Source organism: Phalacrocorax aristotelis, chromosome 1 (assembly GCF_949628215.1).
Source record: "Phalacrocorax aristotelis chromosome 1, bGulAri2.1, whole genome shotgun sequence".
In the NCBI taxonomy this organism is placed as follows: Eukaryota; Metazoa; Chordata; class Aves; order Suliformes; family Phalacrocoracidae; genus Phalacrocorax; species Phalacrocorax aristotelis.
In genome coordinates this window covers 167,578,471-167,599,675 of record NC_134276.1, presented here as the reverse complement: position 1 = coordinate 167,599,675, position 21,205 = coordinate 167,578,471, and the positions used below count along the sequence as shown (strand labels likewise).

The 21,205-nt window shown below is 41.3% G+C and overlaps 1 protein-coding gene across 1 annotated transcript in view; it reads left to right on the top strand.

Moving 5' to 3' along the window:
- The first annotated feature begins 997 nt into the window (after nt 1–997).
- The window catches only part of ELK3 (ETS transcription factor ELK3), a 41,511-nt gene continuing 21,303 nt past the window's right edge, over nt 998–21,205 (top strand). The window contains exons 1-2 of the mRNA XM_075080490.1: nt 998–1,451; nt 18,373–18,581. Coding sequence (XP_074936591.1) covers nt 18,375–18,581 — 207 coding nt within the window. The 5' untranslated portion in view covers nt 998–1,451; nt 18,373–18,374. The remainder of the gene's footprint in view (nt 1,452–18,372; nt 18,582–21,205) is intronic.

Sequence of the window (21,205 nt, the reverse complement as noted above, 5' to 3'; positions counted from 1 at the left end):
AGAGACTCGCAATTTGCTCACTGCCAGCGGTTTGGATGCTATTGACTAATGCTTAGTGGCCAACTGTGACGACCTTTTTAATTCCATCAAAGCATACTTTTGTTCCCAATGACATCGTAAGCAACAACCCGACAGAGCAATAAAAAATTATCATAGCTTCTGTGTCATTGCACATCAAGAACATTCTAAACTGCAGTTATTGTGCTGGAATGATAAATCTTGTGACTGTTAAAAGGAACAGCAGTGCAATATTTATTTTAAAGTATGATGCATTGAACATCACTGATGTACTGGGCAGACAGAAGATAACGTCACTCATTCTGAGAATTTCCAAATAAAGTGAGAAATAGTACAATGCAGATATATGAGACACCAGGAAGGACATAAAGGATGCAAGCTCCAAATATTGGAAATGCGTCCCTTTTAATAAATTCAAACCAACGGTTTAGATCTGAGGTCTAGGGCTTGAGGGTCAAAATCTAAATCTGAATCAGCAAAATACCACTGGTCTGCCTCTGAGATACAATGTGGAGCTGGAAGATCCAGGTCGGATTTGACGGTTTGAGTGCCCCTTGACTTTTAATATGTAATTTCTCTCAATTTATGTTGTTGTGCCGTGTTGTGCCATGTTGCACCGACATGAGGTCTAGCCCGGGAAGGCGGCCAGCGCATCTAGCGAGCTAATGCACACCACCAACCCCTCAACCTCTACCGACCCGAAACGGAGGCACCCAACGCTTCGCCTCCCCCCCCCCCCCCCGAGCCCCCAAGCTCGGTGGGACAAGGACGGCGGCCGGTGCCAGGGCCAGCGCCTCGCCGGGGCCCCTCGCGATGCTCCGGGAAGGACGGAGCGCCGCCCGCAAGCGCTTCACAAGCATCCCCCGACCCTCGGCCGGGGAAAAGCGGGTGTGTTTTTGGCAAGGGACCCGAGCCGCTGGTGGCGGGGTGCCGCCGGTGGGCCAAGCGCTGGGCTGGCGGCAAGCTCCTCCCCAGGGGTGTAGCACAGGAAGAGGTGGAGGTCGGGGGAGCCGGCGGAGCTCCCTGCGAGCCTGTGGAGTTGCCGTTACCCATTTTACTATGTGTGTGTCTTATATTACAGCCATGCTGCACATCAGTGGCCAGAGCGAGGGGAGAGGGGAGGAAAAGCCTGTTTACACAGACTGCAAACCGCCTGGGGAATAATGCAGGAAAGGAAGTGAGCCGGCTCTCTGTCTGACTGCTCTGACTTCCTGCTCGCTCTCTCACACAGGCACACGCGCACACACACACACCCCCGGCCGAAAAAAAAAAAAAAGGGAGAAAAAAAAAAAAAGGGAAAAAAAAAAAAATCAGGATCTCATTACAAGAGCAACAGAGCGTTTGCAGAAGACTGTCAGCATGGAGAACCGGGGGATTTTACCCAGCTCCCTCTAAACTACCAGGAGAGAGCGGAAAAGTCCCTCAGGCTCTGGGTAGGTACAAGTGCTGCGGCGCCTGCCCCGACTCCTGCAAAGTTTCGGGGGGCTTTGGGGAAGGGAAGGGGAGGCCGGCGGGGGGCTGTAGGGGCCGGCGCCCCCCTCGCTGGTGGGGCAGGCGGGGGGACACGGCGGGGCAAACCGCGGGCTGGGGGTGAGGAGCGCTGTGGGGGCGGAGGGCTCGGAGCTCCAGACGGGGGCCGGGTGTCCTGTCCCAGGGCCAGGGCCGGGGGCGCTGGGGGTCCTGTCCCGGGACCGGGCGGGCCGGCCGTCCTGCCCCCTGGGGCAGGGGACGGCGGTTGGGGGGCGCTGCGGGGAGGGGGTAGGGGGTCGCGTTTCCTCAGGGGTCTCCGCCCGGGCGGAGGGCTGCACCAGGGGCTCCGCCGTCCCCCCCCTCCGCGGGAACTGCGGGTGTAGGTGAGGGGACGGAGCGTGGGTGGGGGGCGGGCGGGAAGGGGCCGGGGTGTGAGGAGAGGCAGGGCCGGGCGGGGGGCGCTGCCTGACAGGGCGCAGCGGGCCGGGTCGGGGGGGAGCCCGGGCACCCCTTGGCGGTGCCGGGTGGCATCTTGCTGCCCCCCCGCGCCCCCCCCGCGTCTCCTCGTCCCGGCGGTGTCCCCCTGCCGCGGGCCGGCCACGCACGGGCAGCATCGTGATAACGGCGTGTGGGGCGGCGGGGGCCGCCCGGGTGCCTGTCACGGTGGCGGGGGGAGCCGCGGGGTCCCCGGCGCCGCTGCGGGGCGGGCGGGGGTGGGGGGGAAGGCTCCTGCAGAAACTGCAGAAGGGGCTTTAAAAAGGAAAAAAAAAAAAAAAAAAAAAGAGAAAAAAAAGTGTCGGGAGAGTTTCTGGCTTGTCTGGAAACAGCAAGACTAATTGCCATGCGCTTCCGGTTTGAAACTGGCAGCAGACAACATCTTGAAAATGAGTCACTGCAGCTCACAAAGAAACTCTGTGGTTTTCTCCCTCTCAGGTTTATATATTTGCTCCTTTTTACAGTTTCCTTTGTAGTCTTCTGCGTTCTCCCCGGCCCTCCCTGCTCTTCTTAGCCACCCCCTGCCCCAAGACCCCTTGGCCGACGTGGATAGTTTCCACGACCAACCGAAAAAAACACTAAAAATGTTTGTAAGAGAAGGGGGGAAAAAAAGGGAGAGAGAGAAAGGGAGAGAAAGTGGAGAGTTGTTTTTGGATCTGGCTTTGCTGAAGGTTAGAGGGACTCTGATGCTGCAGGGGGAAAAAGTTCCCTGAATTTTCCACTGGCTGCAGGAAGAGAGCCCATTTAGTCATGGCTAAGTAATGTCTGCACACACACCAACTAATCTCATTAGGAGTTTCCGTTCCCTAACACAGGAGGGTTTTGTGAAGCCCTGTCAGCCTTTCTAACATTGCAGTTGAAAGGGAGACAACTTACATCTTTATTTACTTAGAGGTGTAGCACTAAGACAAGTTTATACAATGCGGCATCTTTTCAGTCATGAGCACTCCAACTTCAAAAGTCAATGGTTTCATTTAATTTCAAGCAGAAAGTCATGGTTCTTCTCATATTTTGCTCATACAGACTTTTTGGTTATTTCGGATTAAATGTAATTTATGCATAAATAGTTTCATAGGGTGAAGTTCAGAAATGGGGTACACAGAAGGCTCTGTTACAATAAGCAGGTTCTGTGCATCTGTGACAATCGTATGTAATTGCATGACTAAAAGACTCTCTTGCCAAGATACAATGTGACGGGCATGTCTGAAAAGTATATTCACTCATATAACCTTGCTCTGTTGGTACTTTACATATTTAATTTCCAAGAGATATTAATTTTGTGCATATCACTTGACTTAGTGGTTTGTGTAATTATCTTGTGATGATTTATTTTCATAGTGGTCATGAAAAAAGTCTGTGTTCAGAATTAGAAAGATTTTTGCCATGCCGCACTGATCTTTAATTTAAATTAAAGTTAACAACTTTTTGCAAAAAAAAGTCTGGAGCAAACAAAGAAAATGGAGTCTTGCTTGCAAGTGGGTTTTGAGTTAAAGAAATGGCAAAGAATGTGAATAAAATTGCATGTAATAGGAAATAACACTTTGCTACTTACTTGAATTATCCTGTGATAGCTTTAAACTAGCAAATATTGTGCAAAAAAGTCGTACTTGGATGGAAAACTAATTGCGGTATACCACGTGTTCACCTTTGAGGATCTTCAGTGTTTCCTGTACTTCCTATGTCCAAGCTGCACAGAAAAGTTCTTCATTAACATCACTTTACAGAGGACTTTTATTAGTGGATTAGTGACACAATATCCAGACACAGATGCCTCTTGATTCCCTAGTTGGGCGGAGAAGAATTTTTAGAATACTATGAAAACCAGAAAATGCCTAATCTTTGTTTCAGTCAAATGCAATCATCAGGTAGTGAGAGCTATTTTCTGGTTTTGGAGTTTTATTCCTTCTCTAAGGTTCTGAATTTTAGAAAGAGAGGTGAATTACTGGCCGTAATGTTCAAAAACCTGTTGAATAGGTTGTGGGACAGTTAGTGTGGTGTACAACACCAAAACTCTTACTGAAGAGTGTTCCCTAGCTCTTACTACCTCTCTTTGAAATATGGACATTAAATTGTCCACTTATTGCATTAAATATTGCTGGAATTTCAGTGTGCCATCTGCTGAATCGGTGTAGATAAAACACACGCATTCATGCTTACAGATATATGTGTGTGTGTATATATAGTCTATCTACACTATATAAATTTCATATATTGTGTTCACTCAGCATAAAGTAAAAACATCTTGATGTCCTCGTAGGAAAACAGATGTAGTAGTAGTGTACTGGTTGTCTGTTCTGTATGTTTGAAAGAGTGAATAAAAAGTAATTCATAGATGTGTTAAAAGTACAACAGTTCTGTTTGGAACAGAAAAAAAATCCAAATATCTCACAGTGTGTGATGGTTTCTATTCAAATAAGAAAAATGTCTTAAAGGTGTTTTCACTCTGATTTTATTTTTTTACCTATTTTAGTTTATCAAATATAAATGTGTGAGAAGAATATGTACTGTCTGCTAAGGGATAAGATGTTGTCATAATTGCTTATATCTCAATTTTCCAAATCACCTCCGTGAGTTGTTCTTAAAAAGTAAAAACCTACAGGCTTGTATTCTTTCCGATATCACCGACTCCACCTAGATGCAGCAGCTGAAATAAGCAACACAATCTCAGGGGGAGAAGCTCAGCCACAGCCTTCTTTGTAACTGTGTTTATGAATCACTACACACATGGATGCTTTCATGTGTAGATACAAAAATCTATTTTGTTTTATTTGCTAGCAGTTCTCACTGCTTACTGACCCACAGTGGTTCTTTGCTCCTGTTACTTAATGTTATTTCATTAAACTTGTATCATGAGAACAGATGAAGTATCTCGCTCCAAAGAATGAAGCATTCACGTCAAGCTGTGTGAAGTCCAGTTATGTAAACTTTACCTTCTGATTGTAATGCCTTTCTTGGGATGGAGGCCAGCTTAAGGGTGTGTTATGTTAGAGGTATTCTTACGGGAAGGTGTTACTGCTCAAGTGGCTCAATATCACTGAAGCTGAAACCTACCGTAGTTTAAAAATCTCTTCTGGAGGATTTAGCACAGAATGAAAGTAATTTTGCAGGTTCACCGAGGCGCATAGAGCTTGTGCTTTGCTCTGAGGGTCGTATGTTTGCTTCCGTGTAGGAAGATAGGTGTATATGTAATACTTACACCCACTGAGGTCCATCAGCTCTTACAGAAAATGCAAATCTTTGCCTTGGGAATGCGATCACATGACAACATGTTGCTTCAGAAAATCAAAGAAAACAAATAGATGCCAAAATAAAAAGTCATTTGGCTACTAAGGATGAGTGGGATATGGCTGGGAGAACCAACATACAGTTATTTGCGTTGCATGTATTTATAAAAAGTTATTTTAGCTGGTTTATCTTGGTGACATAATATAAAATCTGTATGCTCATGTAGCTACAGTTATCTCTGTGAATGGTTCTCTGTCATAGTACTAAATAATCTAAGATAGCAAATAACTGATAAATTAGCTAGTACTTCCCACAAAGATATGGCAGGTTGGACTCATTTGTGCAGTTCAGACTACTTATCAGTCAGTGGTTTTCTTCTGGTGGTGGTGGCTCCGGCGTGCAGCATGCCTGGTGCTGCTGCTTGAATCCATCTTAGAGCCATGACACTGATTATAGGACACTGTTAGCCTGGGCCAGTTTCAGAGAGTACTGTTGATTTTGAGCTGCTGTGTATCTTCTGTAACCACACCCAGTGGGTCATGCAGCAGGCTGTAACCTAGGGCCTTTGAAAATCGTGTTGTACTCTGTATCCCCAGGTTGAATCACCATGGCTTTCTCCTCGGTGATTCCCACAATAGGGAATCTCACAGTCTTGAATCGTTAGACAGATGTTTACTTCGTCTGTGGCTTGTTAAATGAATCAACTAATATTCTGGAGGCTGCTGAGAGCTCTTGAAAGACTGAATATATCTGTTCTCATGTTGAAATATTTTGTTGAATAATGAATGATTAAAGAATTAGTCATGATTTTGAGGAGAATGTCAAGGTGTAGGTACAGGAAGTCCAGCTCACTGCACTGCAAAATACAAGGCTGCATTTATGGAAACAAAGCAGATGAAGCACAAAGTACCTCTTATCTGGGCGCTTCACAAAAAGAAAATGCATCTTTGTCCTTAAAACTTTAACTCATTGTGGTTTTATATGCCAGTAATTATATCAGAATTCAGATTCTTAAGGGTTTGCTGTCAAGAGTGGATTCTAATTCAAAAGCTCTTTGAAGGAGACTTGCTGCTTTTTCTGAAAGCAAAAACTAAAGAAAATACCTGCCATAAGCGCTGATATGAAAATATCAGTAAGGCACTACCTGCCAGTTAATTCAATGCCAATTAGTAGCTGTATATTCATTCTGCATTTTTAATTTTGCATGAATGCTGTGGCAGTTTTTGCAGCACCGGAAAGTACCCTGGAATTTTTGATCTGCTTAATCAGTGTAATTCATGGTCAGTGTCTCGCTTGAGCAATGCTCAAGTAGCATTGCTGTGACTAGAGCAGTGGTGTTTGTCCTTTCCTTATCTGTGGATCCACAGTTATTTTGGAGCATTTGTGCAAATGCCTGTGTTGCAGTTGAGCCTACTGTAGTAGTACTGTGGTGCTCTTGCCTCTCCTTCAGGAGGAATCCATTGACCTCTGCATGCATGGGCCATGTGCTGAAAACTGCTCACCTGTATGATGACACCTATGAACTTTTAAGATAAATATCAATCAGCTATGTAAAGAAAGGTTTCTAAAGACCATATACGGTGTGCTCTGTCTGTATTTGAGTGGTTAGGTACTGCTCAGGGTCTTCAGGAGAAGAATTTCTGTAGGAAGCCACAAACTTACTTTGTTTTGATCTTTTAAAGCACTTAGGCTTGTATTTATTTTTGAGTGTGTCAGCACTTCTGTTAGTGCATTGAGACTAGCTGCATGTTGCAAACATTTAAATACTAGCTTAGGCCTTGAATGTGACAAAGGCATTGGAGTAGCTTTTGCTTGCTCTGTGCAAGTGTCCTCCTAGTCTTCCATAGCTTTGCTCTAAAATTTGCACTGTCAGGATGTACTGAGTGCGTGGAGGATACTGCCCGTTCTATGGCTTCCCCCAGATCCATTTCAGAGAGTCATTTCAATCACATCAGTGTCTCTGCTTGCCAGTTTACTGCTCAGTATTTGAAGACTCAGAATATAGCTTGGATAATCTTTGCAAATACCGATTACTACATGTTAATGTATTTTGGCTTTCATGCAAACAACCCCGTCCTAGTTTCTTCAGCTTTAAAGTGTTTTCTTGTGGATCCTAACCTGAGGATCATTTGAGGTACCGGGAGAGGAAAACTTAAGTCTTACACATTGTCTTTTAGTTTTAGCTGTCATTAAATTATGGAATTACTAATTTGGTTGTAATTTTTATGATTCTTACCAATCATTCGAAATTGGTAAAAGCTTTCTAAGCACTAACCTAAGTGTTCAGTCCTGTTAAAACAATTTTACAAGATGGGTCTTTCTCAGAAAATATTAGTGAATGAGCAAAGAAGTTTACGTAAAATATGCTTTTACAGTTGTACAAAAAAGAGTACACTTAGATTATATACTTAATCTGAAAAATCTAAATGTTTTTGATCAAATGTCCTCCTATAAGTTTCCCATCCTCATTTTGCAAAACAGCTGACAGTTCATCTGGTAAACAGATTTCTATTATGCATCCATTTGCCTCTAATGCGGTGACAGTACCTCTCTACTCTATCTCGGTATATTTCTTCTTTTTTTTTTTTTTTAATATGAAGAAAATGGATCAGATGTATTTCAGTTTAAGCTTTTTGGGAAGGATGCTAATGAGCATTCTTGTTTTTAAATGTTTATATTGTGGTAATGTTGAGTGGCCTCTGTTGTATCAAGTCACAATACAGCACAAACAAAAAGTTCATAGACTCAAGTACCACTATTATCTCTTCCCGGCAATTAAGAGTAATTCATGAGAAGAAACAATCTTTAAAAAGCATTTAGAAAGTAAGAACAAATTCCTATTGCAGCTCTGTTAGCAAAATCTGGAGAAAGTTGACTACCTTCAGAGAATTTCTTCCATGCTATACTAATATAGCTGAGATGGGAATGTGGGTTTAGATTCTAGATATAGACTTCTGTGAAGTCTGGTGACTCAGAGCAGACTCAGAGCAACTGGCATGTGTGGTTAGTTTTAGCAAACTGTGAGGATGGAATAGGGCTGGTATAGAAAGTATGACTGCAGCACTCCTTCAGTACTGCTGCTTGAGTACTGAAGCTCTGCGATGCAACCGCTTCCAAAACAGAGCAGTATCGAGGCTAGATTGATTCCCTGGGAGTAAGGTACAATAAAACTGACTGTGCAGTCTCATCCAAGTTGAGGAGAGGGGATAGCGTCTTTACGTTTTATTTAAATGTGGGATCTTATCCAGGATTCAGTGCACAAATCAAAACAGTGGCTGTTATGTATCCTGGGCAGCAGAGGCACTAAAAAAACCAGTTGGTATACTGATGTCACTTCTAAACGTAAGCAATCTGGGTACTTTGTATACAGTAAAGTTTGCTGCAGTCATTGAAATAGCGTCCCACTTGTCTCTCCTTTGTAGTTTGCAGCAACCATGGGAATTAGTTTAAGTACACAGGACATAGACAGTACAGGAGAGTAACAACCAGATCTTCTGTTGGCTGAAATCTCATGTATGTTATGATGCATTCTGTTGGGTATTCCAGTGTTTAATCAACGATGTTAGGGGAAGTGTGTAGGTGTGACCTTCAGGTTCTTGTTGGTGTAGTAGACAAGTGAATAATGTCAGAAGATAAGAATCTTTTAATTGGGTTTCAGTGTAGCTTAGCGCGTGATGAACGTGCAGTTCAGAACTTTGATTAGCACTGAGAAAGGAAGAGAATAGCAGATTTTTGAGATTTTGACATGTAAGAGCGATTCTTAATTTAGGTTTTCACTATGGGACCATTGCACACAGAAATAATAGCGTTTAAAGTGAAAAATATGGACCTTGACTAGTGTTGTGACTAGTTTTTCATTTCCTATGACTAAGGAACTTACACCCTGGCTTGTGCTTCAAGAACTGTTGCAATAGCACTAATGTTTTGGTAAAAAATTGCCCACGTAGAATGTCTCTATATGTATGCAGAATTGTGTTACACCAGTTCTAGTATAATGCTATGACTGACTCCCTTTGCAACGTGAGAATATACAGGTAAGCCTGTATGTTACTTAACACTTTAATGGCTCATTTTGCTAATCCAGCAAATTCTGAAAATTCAGCGTGCATAGGAAGGCGAGCTCTGACTGCCAGTGTAGGCTGGGATGATGTTGCTGTGCTTCAGGTCTCACGGAAATTGCCAGCCACCTCGGTTTGCCTGAACAGAACTCCCAGGACTGCATTTCCTGTCCTTTTGGCCAGATTCCTCCCTGCTTACAGTATTAAAAAGACCTGCTTGTTTATCTAAGTTTCTAGGCTAGGAAAAATCAGTTGAGAGGGGAAGATTAGTTTAAAAATCTGAGTATGAAATGTATTAAAAGCAACATTTGAGACGGTTGATAGTATTAACGTGCCATTTAAAATACTAGAGCCACTAGCGTAAGTTACAAAGCATTCAGTCTGCTGTCACAAAATTGGAAATTTTAATTCTTCAGTTTAAGAAGGGAGAACGGATAAGGAAAACGCATTTGCATTTGGGAATAATCATTGCTTGATATGTCAAGTAAACTTTCAGAACAGTCACTGTTCCTGGAGGCTGTATCCTCTGCCCTCTTGAGCTGTTTTTTTGTTTGTTTGTTTTCATGCATATTTTCTCTGATTTTATCGAAGGGGCTATCAGAAATTTTATCTAGGACAGTCAAATAATCATGATCTGTGTCCTACTGATGCCGACAAAACTGTAAGAGAAAGTCATATGGGAAAAATAAACATATAGGGCTGGCTTTGAAAGCAGAAGTCCCTCGGATTGGAGTGTAGTGTATTGCCAGCATGCCACAGATGTGCACCACATGAGCAGACAGAAAGCAGTGTGAGGAGTCTGCATTCATTTTACGTCTGTCCCAAGGTGAACAGTTGGAGCCATTACAGATTTATGTAGTTTTGTTTACAGCTAGCTTTAGAAATAGTTGAGCAGGTTATTTTTTTAAGCCTTTCACAGGGAGACAACAAGCCATATTCCCTCCTGCTAAGGGGTTTTACTCTTGTCAGATTAAAACTGTTTCTTGAACTGCATCCTTATGGAGAATCTGAAAACACTCGTGTTTTAGAGGCGGTGTCACCACACCTCTGCTTGGCAGGCGACCAGTCCTTTGTTGTATTAATTTGGAGGTTGCAGAACTTTCTTCCTTTGGACATCTGCCTCAGCCTTTCTTTGACTTGGTTAAAAAAAATTAAAACTGCCAACATTGTATTAACAAATGTACTTGCTGAAAGCATTACTGGGCATGTATACGAGTGCTTTCTTTTCTGCAGTGGAACTTGATGTTATCCTGTAATATTTTGCTAGATCTTGCTGCTGTCTCTTTTGTGTTGCTCTTAACCACAGGAGTCTGTTTATTTTTTCAAATGTGCTGGCCCAGAACAGTGGGTGTTCTTGCTTGAGAAGGAGACCTTGTAAATTATTACTGTAAATAATCTTTTAAATTAGAATATAAAGTTAGGAGGAGACTATTACACAGGAGTGGCAGAGTAGCCATACCTCATGGTAACCTCTGTTAAGTACATCGGCCCTCAAAATCCTCTGTGCTTTTTTGGCACATCCTTAAACCAGTCTGGATTCATGTGGCAATATTACTGTAGTTTTGCAGCAAATCGGAACTTATATGCTGGGGCACTCTAACTTTTTCTGATGTTTCCACTGGGTGGTGCTGCAGGAATTCCTATTTTTTTTTTTCACTTGAATCTGCATTTCCCAGAAAGACGCCTCTAAAATATAATAGGAGGAAGTCCTGATTTAGAAAGTTTTTGCAGTTTCAACACAATGGAAGAACTCGGAGGATGCTCTGGCAGGAAATGTCCTGGTTGCTGGATGTGGAAAAATTACCAGTGTTCTGTATCATACACGCAGTCAGTTCCCTAAAGTGCCCTGGGTATGGTTTGCACCATTAGTTTGATTTATTACCTTTAACAGAGAAAGTTCTGCAACAAGTTAAAACAGGTATATTTACACACTTAGTTGCGAGCTTATTTTTTCAAGGCCAATTAAATTAGTAGTAAGATCTCCTTTGATGAGTATTTGAAAACTTTCTGAGTAAACAAATTGATATTTGTTTTTCCTCCTTTCTGGCAGAATCACTAACTTTTCACCAACCACATCCTATTTATCACCCTTGAAGCATCTCTGTTGAGAAATAAAGTGTGAGGACTGACTCAGACTTTTGCCTTGTTCTTTCAAATGTTTCTGAGCAAACATTTGGGCAGATTTGGCAGTTGTCTTTAATCTCTTATGATATACTCATTGCTATACAGATGAATTTTCAGTGGAAAATGTTACAGCCAACTGATTTTTTTATTATTCTGGAAAAGTTTCTTTTCTTGATCAGCACACTTTTGCTTCTGTAATCAAATGCAAAACAAGAGTGCTTCAATTTTTTATAGAAACTAAAATGTAAAAGAAAAAAATTGGCCTAGGGGATTTGTAAGCTGTTCAACTTTCCATATGGACATTCACTTTAGAACTATGTTAAAAATGTATATAGCTGAAACAGCTAGAGGCTGCCTTATTCCGTATTTTTCTCTAAATTCTCTAAATATTTTTCTCTTTGATATTTGTCATTATAGAATGGAATTATTTTGCTATTTTCCAAGAAAATTTTTTTAAAACTCACATAACTGTTCATTTTATAAGTATTAACAGACTTCAAAAATGCGTATGGTTTAGCAAAATCTCAATTTCTGTTATTGAGAAATGGTGGTTAAGAAAAATAATGACAAAACAGTCATGTACTTTCACATGTTATTGCAGCAGTCATCTCAAGGGTTAAAATGAACCTGAGATACTTAGAAAAATAAAACCAGAGCTGCTATTACAAACTGGGACAGATGTAGGAGGCCAGGTTTCCTGTGGCCCATTTTCCAGTTTCCTGGCTGCAACCTGCAGAAATAAAGGAAGCCGAATGCTAACGTGAATGAGAAGCTAACAATGCCCCACGTCACGCTGCTCAGAGGAAAGTGCTGTTGGCCAGAATTAGGATACAAAAGTAGTAAATGGATGTACAAAAAATATACACACATTTTTACAGAGTAGTCAAAAAGGACAAAAAAAGAGCACGTTACAGAGAAATGCTGTGTGCTTGCAACAGCACACACTTGCCTGTAAGGGAAATGTAAGTGGAGGTGTGTGCCTGCTGTGGTGGGGCATATGAAAAGGAGCTGAATCTTTTGCAGCTGCTTTGCCTACAGAAGGAATCAGGGGTTTCTTCACACGCTAAGGGAAATTAATTTCCCTGCCCTGACTCTGCCTCTTAATCCTTTTCAAGTACATTGTCAGATCACCGTCTCTCTGTGATTACCAATAGTGCACAATGCTGGCTAACACCTTTTCTGTCTTCCTGATGTAATTGATCTCCAGCTGATTTTTTTCAGCCTCTGGGCTGCCCAGCCAGTCTGTCCCCCTCAGCTCTCCCTCCTCTGCCCCAAGTCTTACAACCTGGTTTATAGCTCAGAGTCCCACATATTCCTCTGTGGACCCTCTAGTGCAATGAGGGGCTGGTTTTGATCCTAACACCTGGAGGGATTCCTAATTTTAGCCTTCGGAACTTGTTGATGGTCCAGCGTCAGCAGCATATCTCTTTATTCTAGAAAGGCTGTGGGGGAACTAACATAGAGTGGGGAAAAAGAATCCAGGTAGGAAACCTGGAGTATGTGGGAGATGATTAGAACACAGCTGTAACATAATTGTGTGTGGAAGCTAAGGACCTCTGCAGAGATCCTGAATGCTACAGAGCTGCTTTGCAGCTTTCTGCCTTTTCCTTTTAGCTTTTCCTATGCAAGAGTCTTACAAAACTTAATGCCCCAAAGAGTATCCTACTTATCTCACGGTTCATGTCATAAATCTTTCTGATACTGAGCTTTTTATTTAGCTAGCTTTGTCTCTGAGCCTTCTGGTTTTCTGCTGGCTGGATTTAAGATGGCTTGCTTATTTGTTTTATTTTGCCCAGTAGGTTAATTACTTTTTTTTTTTTTTTTTGACCTTAATGCCACTTTACTGACATTTTGCCATATGGAATTTTGTGCGTGTTGTCTTGGTCAAAAAAAGAGGTAACGCAGCTTATCAGCATGTGTCTTTATCGTTTCTAGTGTAACTTGCATAAAGTTTTCATAACGCTTGCTCATGCTGGTAGAAGTCAGTCTCCATACACTATGGAGAGAGCCAGTGTTTGGCATTTGGGCCCCTCACCTAAGTGAAGAATTTGGGCACCCCTTTTGCAGGAAAATCAGCTCTTAGATGGGATGCTTTGCCCTGTGGATGTCTTGGACCTTTTCTATTATTCTTTTCAGGGAGAGTTTATGGTGTTGACTTTGCTGCCGCTCCAAGTTCAGACATTTCCGTTAGTCCCTTAATTTGGTTGAAATGAATAGGGGCAGTATTATCAGCAGATATTTTGAGTTGCCTCCTGCCCACATCAGTCCTGGACTTAAAATCTGATGTGTGGATATCACGTGCAGTTGGTAGGCTTTGTATGGGGGGGCACACATTTGGAAGAATGTAAATTGGTAATGCAGAGGGTGTTAGTGTGGTTGCCTGTCACAGCTGCCTGAGAAATGGACTTTCAGAAAACTTGGTCCTGAAATATCCTTTTGCTGTCTAACAGCATTTCTATGTATAATTCCTTCTAGCTATGCCAGTGATTATTTGCATCAGTGGTAGTGGAACTGATCACAAAGTAAAATTACTAGGCTATTTAGGTCAGGTCAGCCTAGGAAATTTTGTTTCGTGGCTTAGAAAATATCTTTGACTGTCAGATGCATTGTGTAAATACTTAAAAACAGTAAGATGACAAACCCACATGTGTTAATGGATGAAAGAATTAATTGATTTTTGTCTATATGAATTTTAATTAGGCTTTCCGTGACACAGAATATATGTTTCTTACATAGGTTGCTTGTCTCATTCTGTACCGTAGATGGATGTCACTAAATAAGTGATTTTTTAAAAACTATTTTTCTGCTAATACATGTAATTCAGTATGTGGTTCCATGTATTATTTATTGCCCAGCATTCAAATCCTGTACTGAGCACAGAAGTAACAGGAATATTTATTATTACTATTTACTATTAATAAATAGTTGAATGAAATGTGAAATACGCCCTGTAGGAAGTGACCACATCCCAACATCCGTTTCTGTCAACTTAAGGCAAGACACTGAATTTTCTTTGAGCCAGTAAAAATTCAAAAGAATTAGAAGATACATAAATGAAATACAATGTTTTCTGAAGATTTCTGGCTCCTCCCAGTCATAATTTATAATAACTTTTAGTACAGGTAGCACATTTTTTGTTAAATTACATGTCTTGTAATACGTCTGTCATGTGATTCTTTTGCTCTACCACTCAAATGAGACACAAGTTAGGGCTTAGTACACTGTGTGGCCACATTGTCATCCCAAGAGGATAGTTAATACTTTGTGGAACCCCCAAATGGTGCCCATAGAGAAAGGCAGGTTAATATTTCTGTTGACCTCCTTGGAAATGAAATATTTTGCATAAGTTTAAAAATCCTGTCACTGCAGGATCTTAGATTTTTACTATTCCCCTGAAAATGACATTTTAGAGAATGTAAATGAGATTCAAAGATTAGCACCAGTTTACTGATTTCAAGGTATTTAAGCTTTTACATCACCGCATATGCTGAGCACAAAGCTTCTGTTAAAGGTAGTTAGGCAGTCACAGCTGTGAACATTCAGTGCAACTCAGACCCAAATGCCTCAAGTTGGGTGCTTAGAAGAAAAGGACCATAAAATTAATGGTCAGCTGAAAATGTAGTTTGCATGATTTGCCTCATGTAGGAATTGTATACCTACAGTTGTTATACAAGCAATATGGGAAGCTTTATTCAGGAACTCAGTGGCAGATGGAGGGATGGAGTACAATGCAGCATTGAGCTGTTTTAATCTCATTTCTGTATGGGCAGACTTGGGTCATATCCAGTAGAAGATTTATGCACATACCAATTAAGCCCATCAGTGCTGAATTCTGAGATGCAGGGGTCCTTTATGAAGCCTGTTCAGAGCTGCGCACTTGGAGAGTTGATGGTAAAGCAAGCAGGGTGTTGAGGAGCTGCGTAAATCTAAATCCCACCACAGCCATCTGCCCTGGATTGAGCACCTGAAGTGCCCCCCCGAGATTATGTGTGTATCTCAGCTGGTTGAAGAACTGATCACCAAGAACTGAACCACTTTGAAAAAGGTGGCAGTAACCTTTTATATGATAACCTGATGGAAGTCCCCTCTCCTTAGTCAGCGGGACAGATCGTGTGGAGTGGGTCTTCCTGTAGGATGTTCTCACCCAGGCTTGCACTGTTCATGCGTTTTTCATTACGCCTGTGGCTGAGTCACCATGCGGCCCACACTCAGTAGATAAAATGGAATCCAAACCTGTTTATGCTTTACAAACTATAAGCATCAGAAAACAGGTTCATAATCGAAAGCGTAGTGCAATGTTATCTGTAGGTTACCCTGTGAGTCTTCTTGGGCAGAGGTGAATGGGGGTGGAGGAGACTGCAGCAAAATGTGCTTCACTGTGAGTTCAGTTCCACCTAAACTCTCTGAAGAGGCATGGTTGCTGATGATCTGAAGGAAGATGTAATTTGAGGTCTGGATGGGAGAATTGCACTTCTGAGGTATTGTACTAATGGCATGGTGGTGGAGTTTGTATTGGTGCTTCTATAACTCTCTTCCATCTTTAATTTCCTCAGCTGAAGTTCTACTGACAGGTCTTTGTAGCGTGGGACGCCTGCACACATTTTAATACAATTTTGAAAAATATATTTATAAGTTAATTCTAATTTTCCAGAGCAAAAAAAAAATATTTCTGCTTATGATTTCTTGTTTGGAAGAGTTGTATGATAAAAGCTGAAATTATGCAGAGTATTGCTGTATAGTATGTGATGTACAGAAACTAAGATTATTTCGAAGTAATACGGCTGCTTATACCTATGCATGTTTAGTGAAGTTGCAAAATTTATAATTATTAATTAAAAAGTAGGTATATATGGTGCCAGATTAGTAGGGATACTTTATTAGCTATGATGTTATAGATAAATAATTCGTTAAAGATGTTAATACTTGCACAGATGGTGTAGTTTAAAGGAACCTTTGAAGACTGTAAAGTGAGTATATAATTTTCAGGTCTATTTAACTCTAGCTATACGTTTTTTTCTCACCTTACACTATGGGGAAAAAGATTTGTATAGAGTGATAAAAAAATGCAATGAAGGAAATACAAACCTTTGGAAGTGCCAAATCATCCACATAGGCAGTTCTGTTTCAAGGATATTTAACTGTCCTGGGATGCTCTGCCATCTCTTGAAGGTGCTGTGTAGTCACTGTGTTACACAGTTGGGTGTCAGGAATAGATATTTTTGTCGTTGACATTCAGACTGGATTCTCAGGTAATTAGAGAAATGAGGCTTTTGCAGGGACAAAAAACCCAACATTGATTCTGCAAACCCTTGTATGGCCAGTGTACTTACAAATTATTTGGACCAAAATAGAGCTCCAAGTTCTGTTTTTCGGTAAAACTATTTACAACATTCTCTAGTATCTTTAACTTGCTTTTACACTAGTGAAGCTCATGCCATTTATTTTCCTTTATACTAGTGAAACGTATGCAATCTGATTTCCTTAGCGCTGGGAGAGACTTGAGGCCAATCTTCCCTCAGCCGGCTGCTGTACTGTGGTTCCCGGCGGTAGATAGTTGGAAGCCTTGTGCCCTCTTGTGGTCAACACACCAAGGGAAGCGTCAGGCAGTAATCCTGGCATATTCTGGCCGTGTAATCTGTTAGGACACAAACAGTAATATATTAGGAAAAAAATGAGCAAGGAAGTTAAAAGTAATGACTTGTTTAGATAAAGACAAAAATATCCATTGTTACGTGTACAAAGATAAGTCAGGTAATATTTAGCCCCATTAGCACCATAGTCAGTTAACCCAGTAATACTGGCATCTGTAAATCTGCGTTAGTTAGACATAATGCGTCCAAATTAAGCATCAGAAGAGGCTAAGAAAAAAATTATTTGATACAGTGTTAACACGCTAAGGCTGGCAAGGTTGTTGAAAGTGGGGGAAAATCTCATTTTGTAGTTCTGTATTTTAAAAGGTCAATTTTAGCTACATCTTTGTTACAGTAATAAATTGTCTTCAGTGGTAGCGCTCCCAGGTTTTAAGTTGTGCTGAGTTGGAATGTAGTCATTCGTAAGCTTATCCTTCTATTGCAGTGCCTGAAAAAAAGGTTTGTTCTAGGAAGGGCTCAGTAGCACAGGCAGTAAGTAGAGGGAAAAAAATATTCAAATGACCTTTAGCAGAGAAAAAATATTCAAACATCCTCAGAGATGAAACTCAGGCACTGTTCAAAATGTTCCTTGTTCTCATTCATATGTATGATAATGAAAAGAAAGATCCATGTTAGAGAAAGGTTCAGGGTAAACATTACTTACTTTACTGTGCTTAAGGGTAGTGAACTTTCAGCATTTCTACAGAATAGATAATGTCTTTTGAGCTAGTTGGATTGGCAAACAGAAGCACCAAGAGCCATTTCAGGCCCTGGAAGAAACAAAATAGCCACAGGCTGTAGGATACCGGGAAGGCCGGTGTGTGTGGTGGGAGGGGGAAAGACTGTGGTTTCTGGTCCCCTAACCAAAGGCAGCTGCTCCGGCCTTCCCTTTTCCTCCCCTTTTTCACAGTGACATATCTGAATGAGTTCAGTATACTTCTCATGACAGTAAATAGCAGTTTTTAAGCTCATTTCAGTGGGTAGTGACATCAAGTCCTCCCCCCTCCCCCCGCCCCCCACCCCATACGTTCCTTTGAAGGGTGGTTGCATACATTGAATTGAAGACACTAACTGGAGATGACCCTGTACCATGTGAACTACGCAGGCAATGCTTTTCTAAAGACTTACTCTATTTTATGTGTCCCTTCAGAAAATAGCAGTGGAAAAAGTACTGAAACGGGAGTGTAAGACCTGTAGGCCTTGTGGATGGTTGGCTGTAAATGATACAGTAGCTTCTTTTGCTCAATTACATAGGATGACTCCTACACAGAGCTTATTACTGAAATGAGCGTTGGGTGGAACACCTGCTCCCAAATGTTTTTTAAACTGTTGCTCTCCTTTGTCCCTTGTAGGTATGGAGAGTGCAATCACACTGTGGCAGTTCCTTTTGCAGTTGCTGCTAGACCAGAAACATGAGCACCTGATTTGCTGGACGTCTAATGATGGCGAATTCAAGCTACTCAAGGCAGAAGAAGTGGCTAAGCTGTGGGGACTCAGAAAAAACAAAACTAATATGAATTATGACAAGCTGAGCCGAGCGCTCAGATACTATTATGACAAGGTAAATTTTGTTATTCTCATGCAGACTAAGAAAATAGAAACACTACCATTTAATATTTTCATCTCTGTGTGGAAGCTATTCAAAAGTTCCTCTAACTAGTTTTTACAACAGACAAGAGTATTAAAGGCAATCATGGTGGAGGTAAGAGGGCAGCTAAAAGATGCCCAGGAAAACACTGCACATCCCATTTCCTCATAAGGGGAGGTTTTGACCTAGGTTTACGCTTACTGATGCTTTCATGTGTTTATGCGTTTGGCTACCCAATATTTTCTGTAGCTTTTGACAACAATAAAATAACTGTTGATAACGGAGAACTGTTTGATTATTACAGCCTGCATAGGATCTTCTGGAATGTAGGGAGGTGGTAGAAAGCAGTGATACTGCAATGCAGCAGGCAGCGTGGCAGCTTTACCAGCAGCTATCACCTCTTATCAGAACAAGGAAAAGACAAACAACCCAACAGCTTAGAGGGTGGGGTTGAATTTTCACGGGACACATCTTGTGGAGCATAGATCCTGTTGGCTGGTGTTTTAGCTAGTCTTGCCTGAGCTTTCTGGTAAATCTTTTCTACAGTTGTATTGGTCCTAGTTTATTAGCTGGAAATACAATGCTGAAACACTTATGACAGTGTAGTATTACCTCAGCAGGATCTCACTGTAACTATTCCTTTGTTAATGCTCAGTGTTTCTAAGAGTTTGGAAATTTTCCACTGTATTATTTTCAGACAAAATCTGTGTTAGCTTCTACAATAGTCTAGATTATATGTTCCTATAATTTAATTGGCAGCAATATATATGAGGGAGCACTAATGTGATGTCTTACTGGATGAAAGTGCATAATAAGATTAGCAAACAGAGGGACGAGTGGCTGGTCAGATGGTGGGTGTCAGAATGGGTATGTTTGGATCTATTTGTCAAGGTAGTAGATTCACACTGAGTTAATCTCAGGTGAAGACTCTATTTGCTGTAGAATGTTGAATTTACTCCCACTTGGGAACTTACCTTCTGGGTATCTCAAGTCAAAATAGCGGAACACGTGCTTTGGTAGGGGTTTCTTCATCCAATTTTTCTGCCCTTGCAAGACCTACTGAATTTTGCCCCTCCTTCATGGAAACATCTGTTGAAGTTTGATACAACTAATATGACCCAACGAGTGAGCATAGTTTAAGCAGCAACCTTATAACTGGCAAGCTGTGGTTATTCGCACACTCTCAGAAGCTGGTTACAGGCAGGTAGTGTAGGCGTACACTTAGTGCAGAGCTGTTGAGAGCTCCACTTACACCCTCTTTATTTAAAACTGAAATAATAGTGTATTGAACATAGTAATCTGGAATTATTTAGATGACTCAATTTGCCTCGATTTTCATGAGCATTCCTGCAATCTAGAAGAGGTCAGGAGAGGTTACTGGTAGCTAGCACCACTGAAAATAAAATTTCTGCGGTATAGTGCGGGTTCATAAGATCACAGTCACTCTCGTGAAACCGTCCTTCACTTTGACATTTAGTCCTTGGTCTTATTCTTCAGCATGAAGCAAGGCGGCAACAGTACAACAGAGAATGCAAAAATGAGAACAGCGAGTAACCAGGATATGTATTAGATTGCTATAATAGAAAGATACTTAAAGGGAGGGTATCTCTCAGAGGTATCAAGACACTGGAAGGAAAAAATTGTAGAACACAAATATGGAGGTGCTAAAATATCTTGCATATTCACCTTTCTCAATTTTAGACTCTAGTGAATTTGGGGAGTTTCCAAATTGTTTCTCCAGCCTTTTTTGGATAAACATTATATCAGTTTTACTAATCAATATTAAATCTTTTCAGGATTAGTTCCCCTTAAATGGATATGTTTTAATAATATGTCTAAATTAATAGGTTTTACTATTTCCTGTATTCTTAAAGATTAAATATCTAAAAGAAGGACTGTTAGAGATTTTTTTTGTATTAAAAAGGAAGACTTCATAGCCATGCTTAGGGGTCTGTTCTCATCCTGATTTTCAGAAAAGGCAGTGAGATGAGATTGTACAGTGAGTAACACCAGTGTTCAGCACAGTTATGACATGCTTGCTGCCTGCACAAGGAAGATGAAACTAGATATTGTTGCTGAACTGAGCTCAGAATACTGTTGTCGTGTTACTTGTAGTGCACTAATTCTTGAAGGGCACAGTGGGACTGGACACTATGCAGCCAGTCTAACACAATCAAAAAACCTGTTGACTGCAAATTAACTGTGCACAATTTGATGATCAGACTTCTAACTCACACTGGAATTTTGTTTAGTCACATTGGAATTTGGAAGGACTCCTTGTTTCCCTATAAGAATTTTTTAGTTTCAGATCTAGAGCTGTAAGTTCTGCAATGAAATGTTTTTAGTACTTTTGTCCACTAGAAGTCAGATTTTTCCACTTCACATGTTTCAAAGGTGGCCTGACTGAGAAGGCACAAAAGGATTCTGAGAGGACAGTGCAGCGGCTGTTCTAAGCAGTTGGTGTGATGTATCCCCCTTCACTAAGTGCTAAAAAGGCTTCTGCTCAGCATGGGGAAGCTCGCCTCATTACATGACTCTAACCCCTCTGATTATAAACTTGGCTGGGATCAATGGAGACAGAGTGCCTGCTGGTGAAT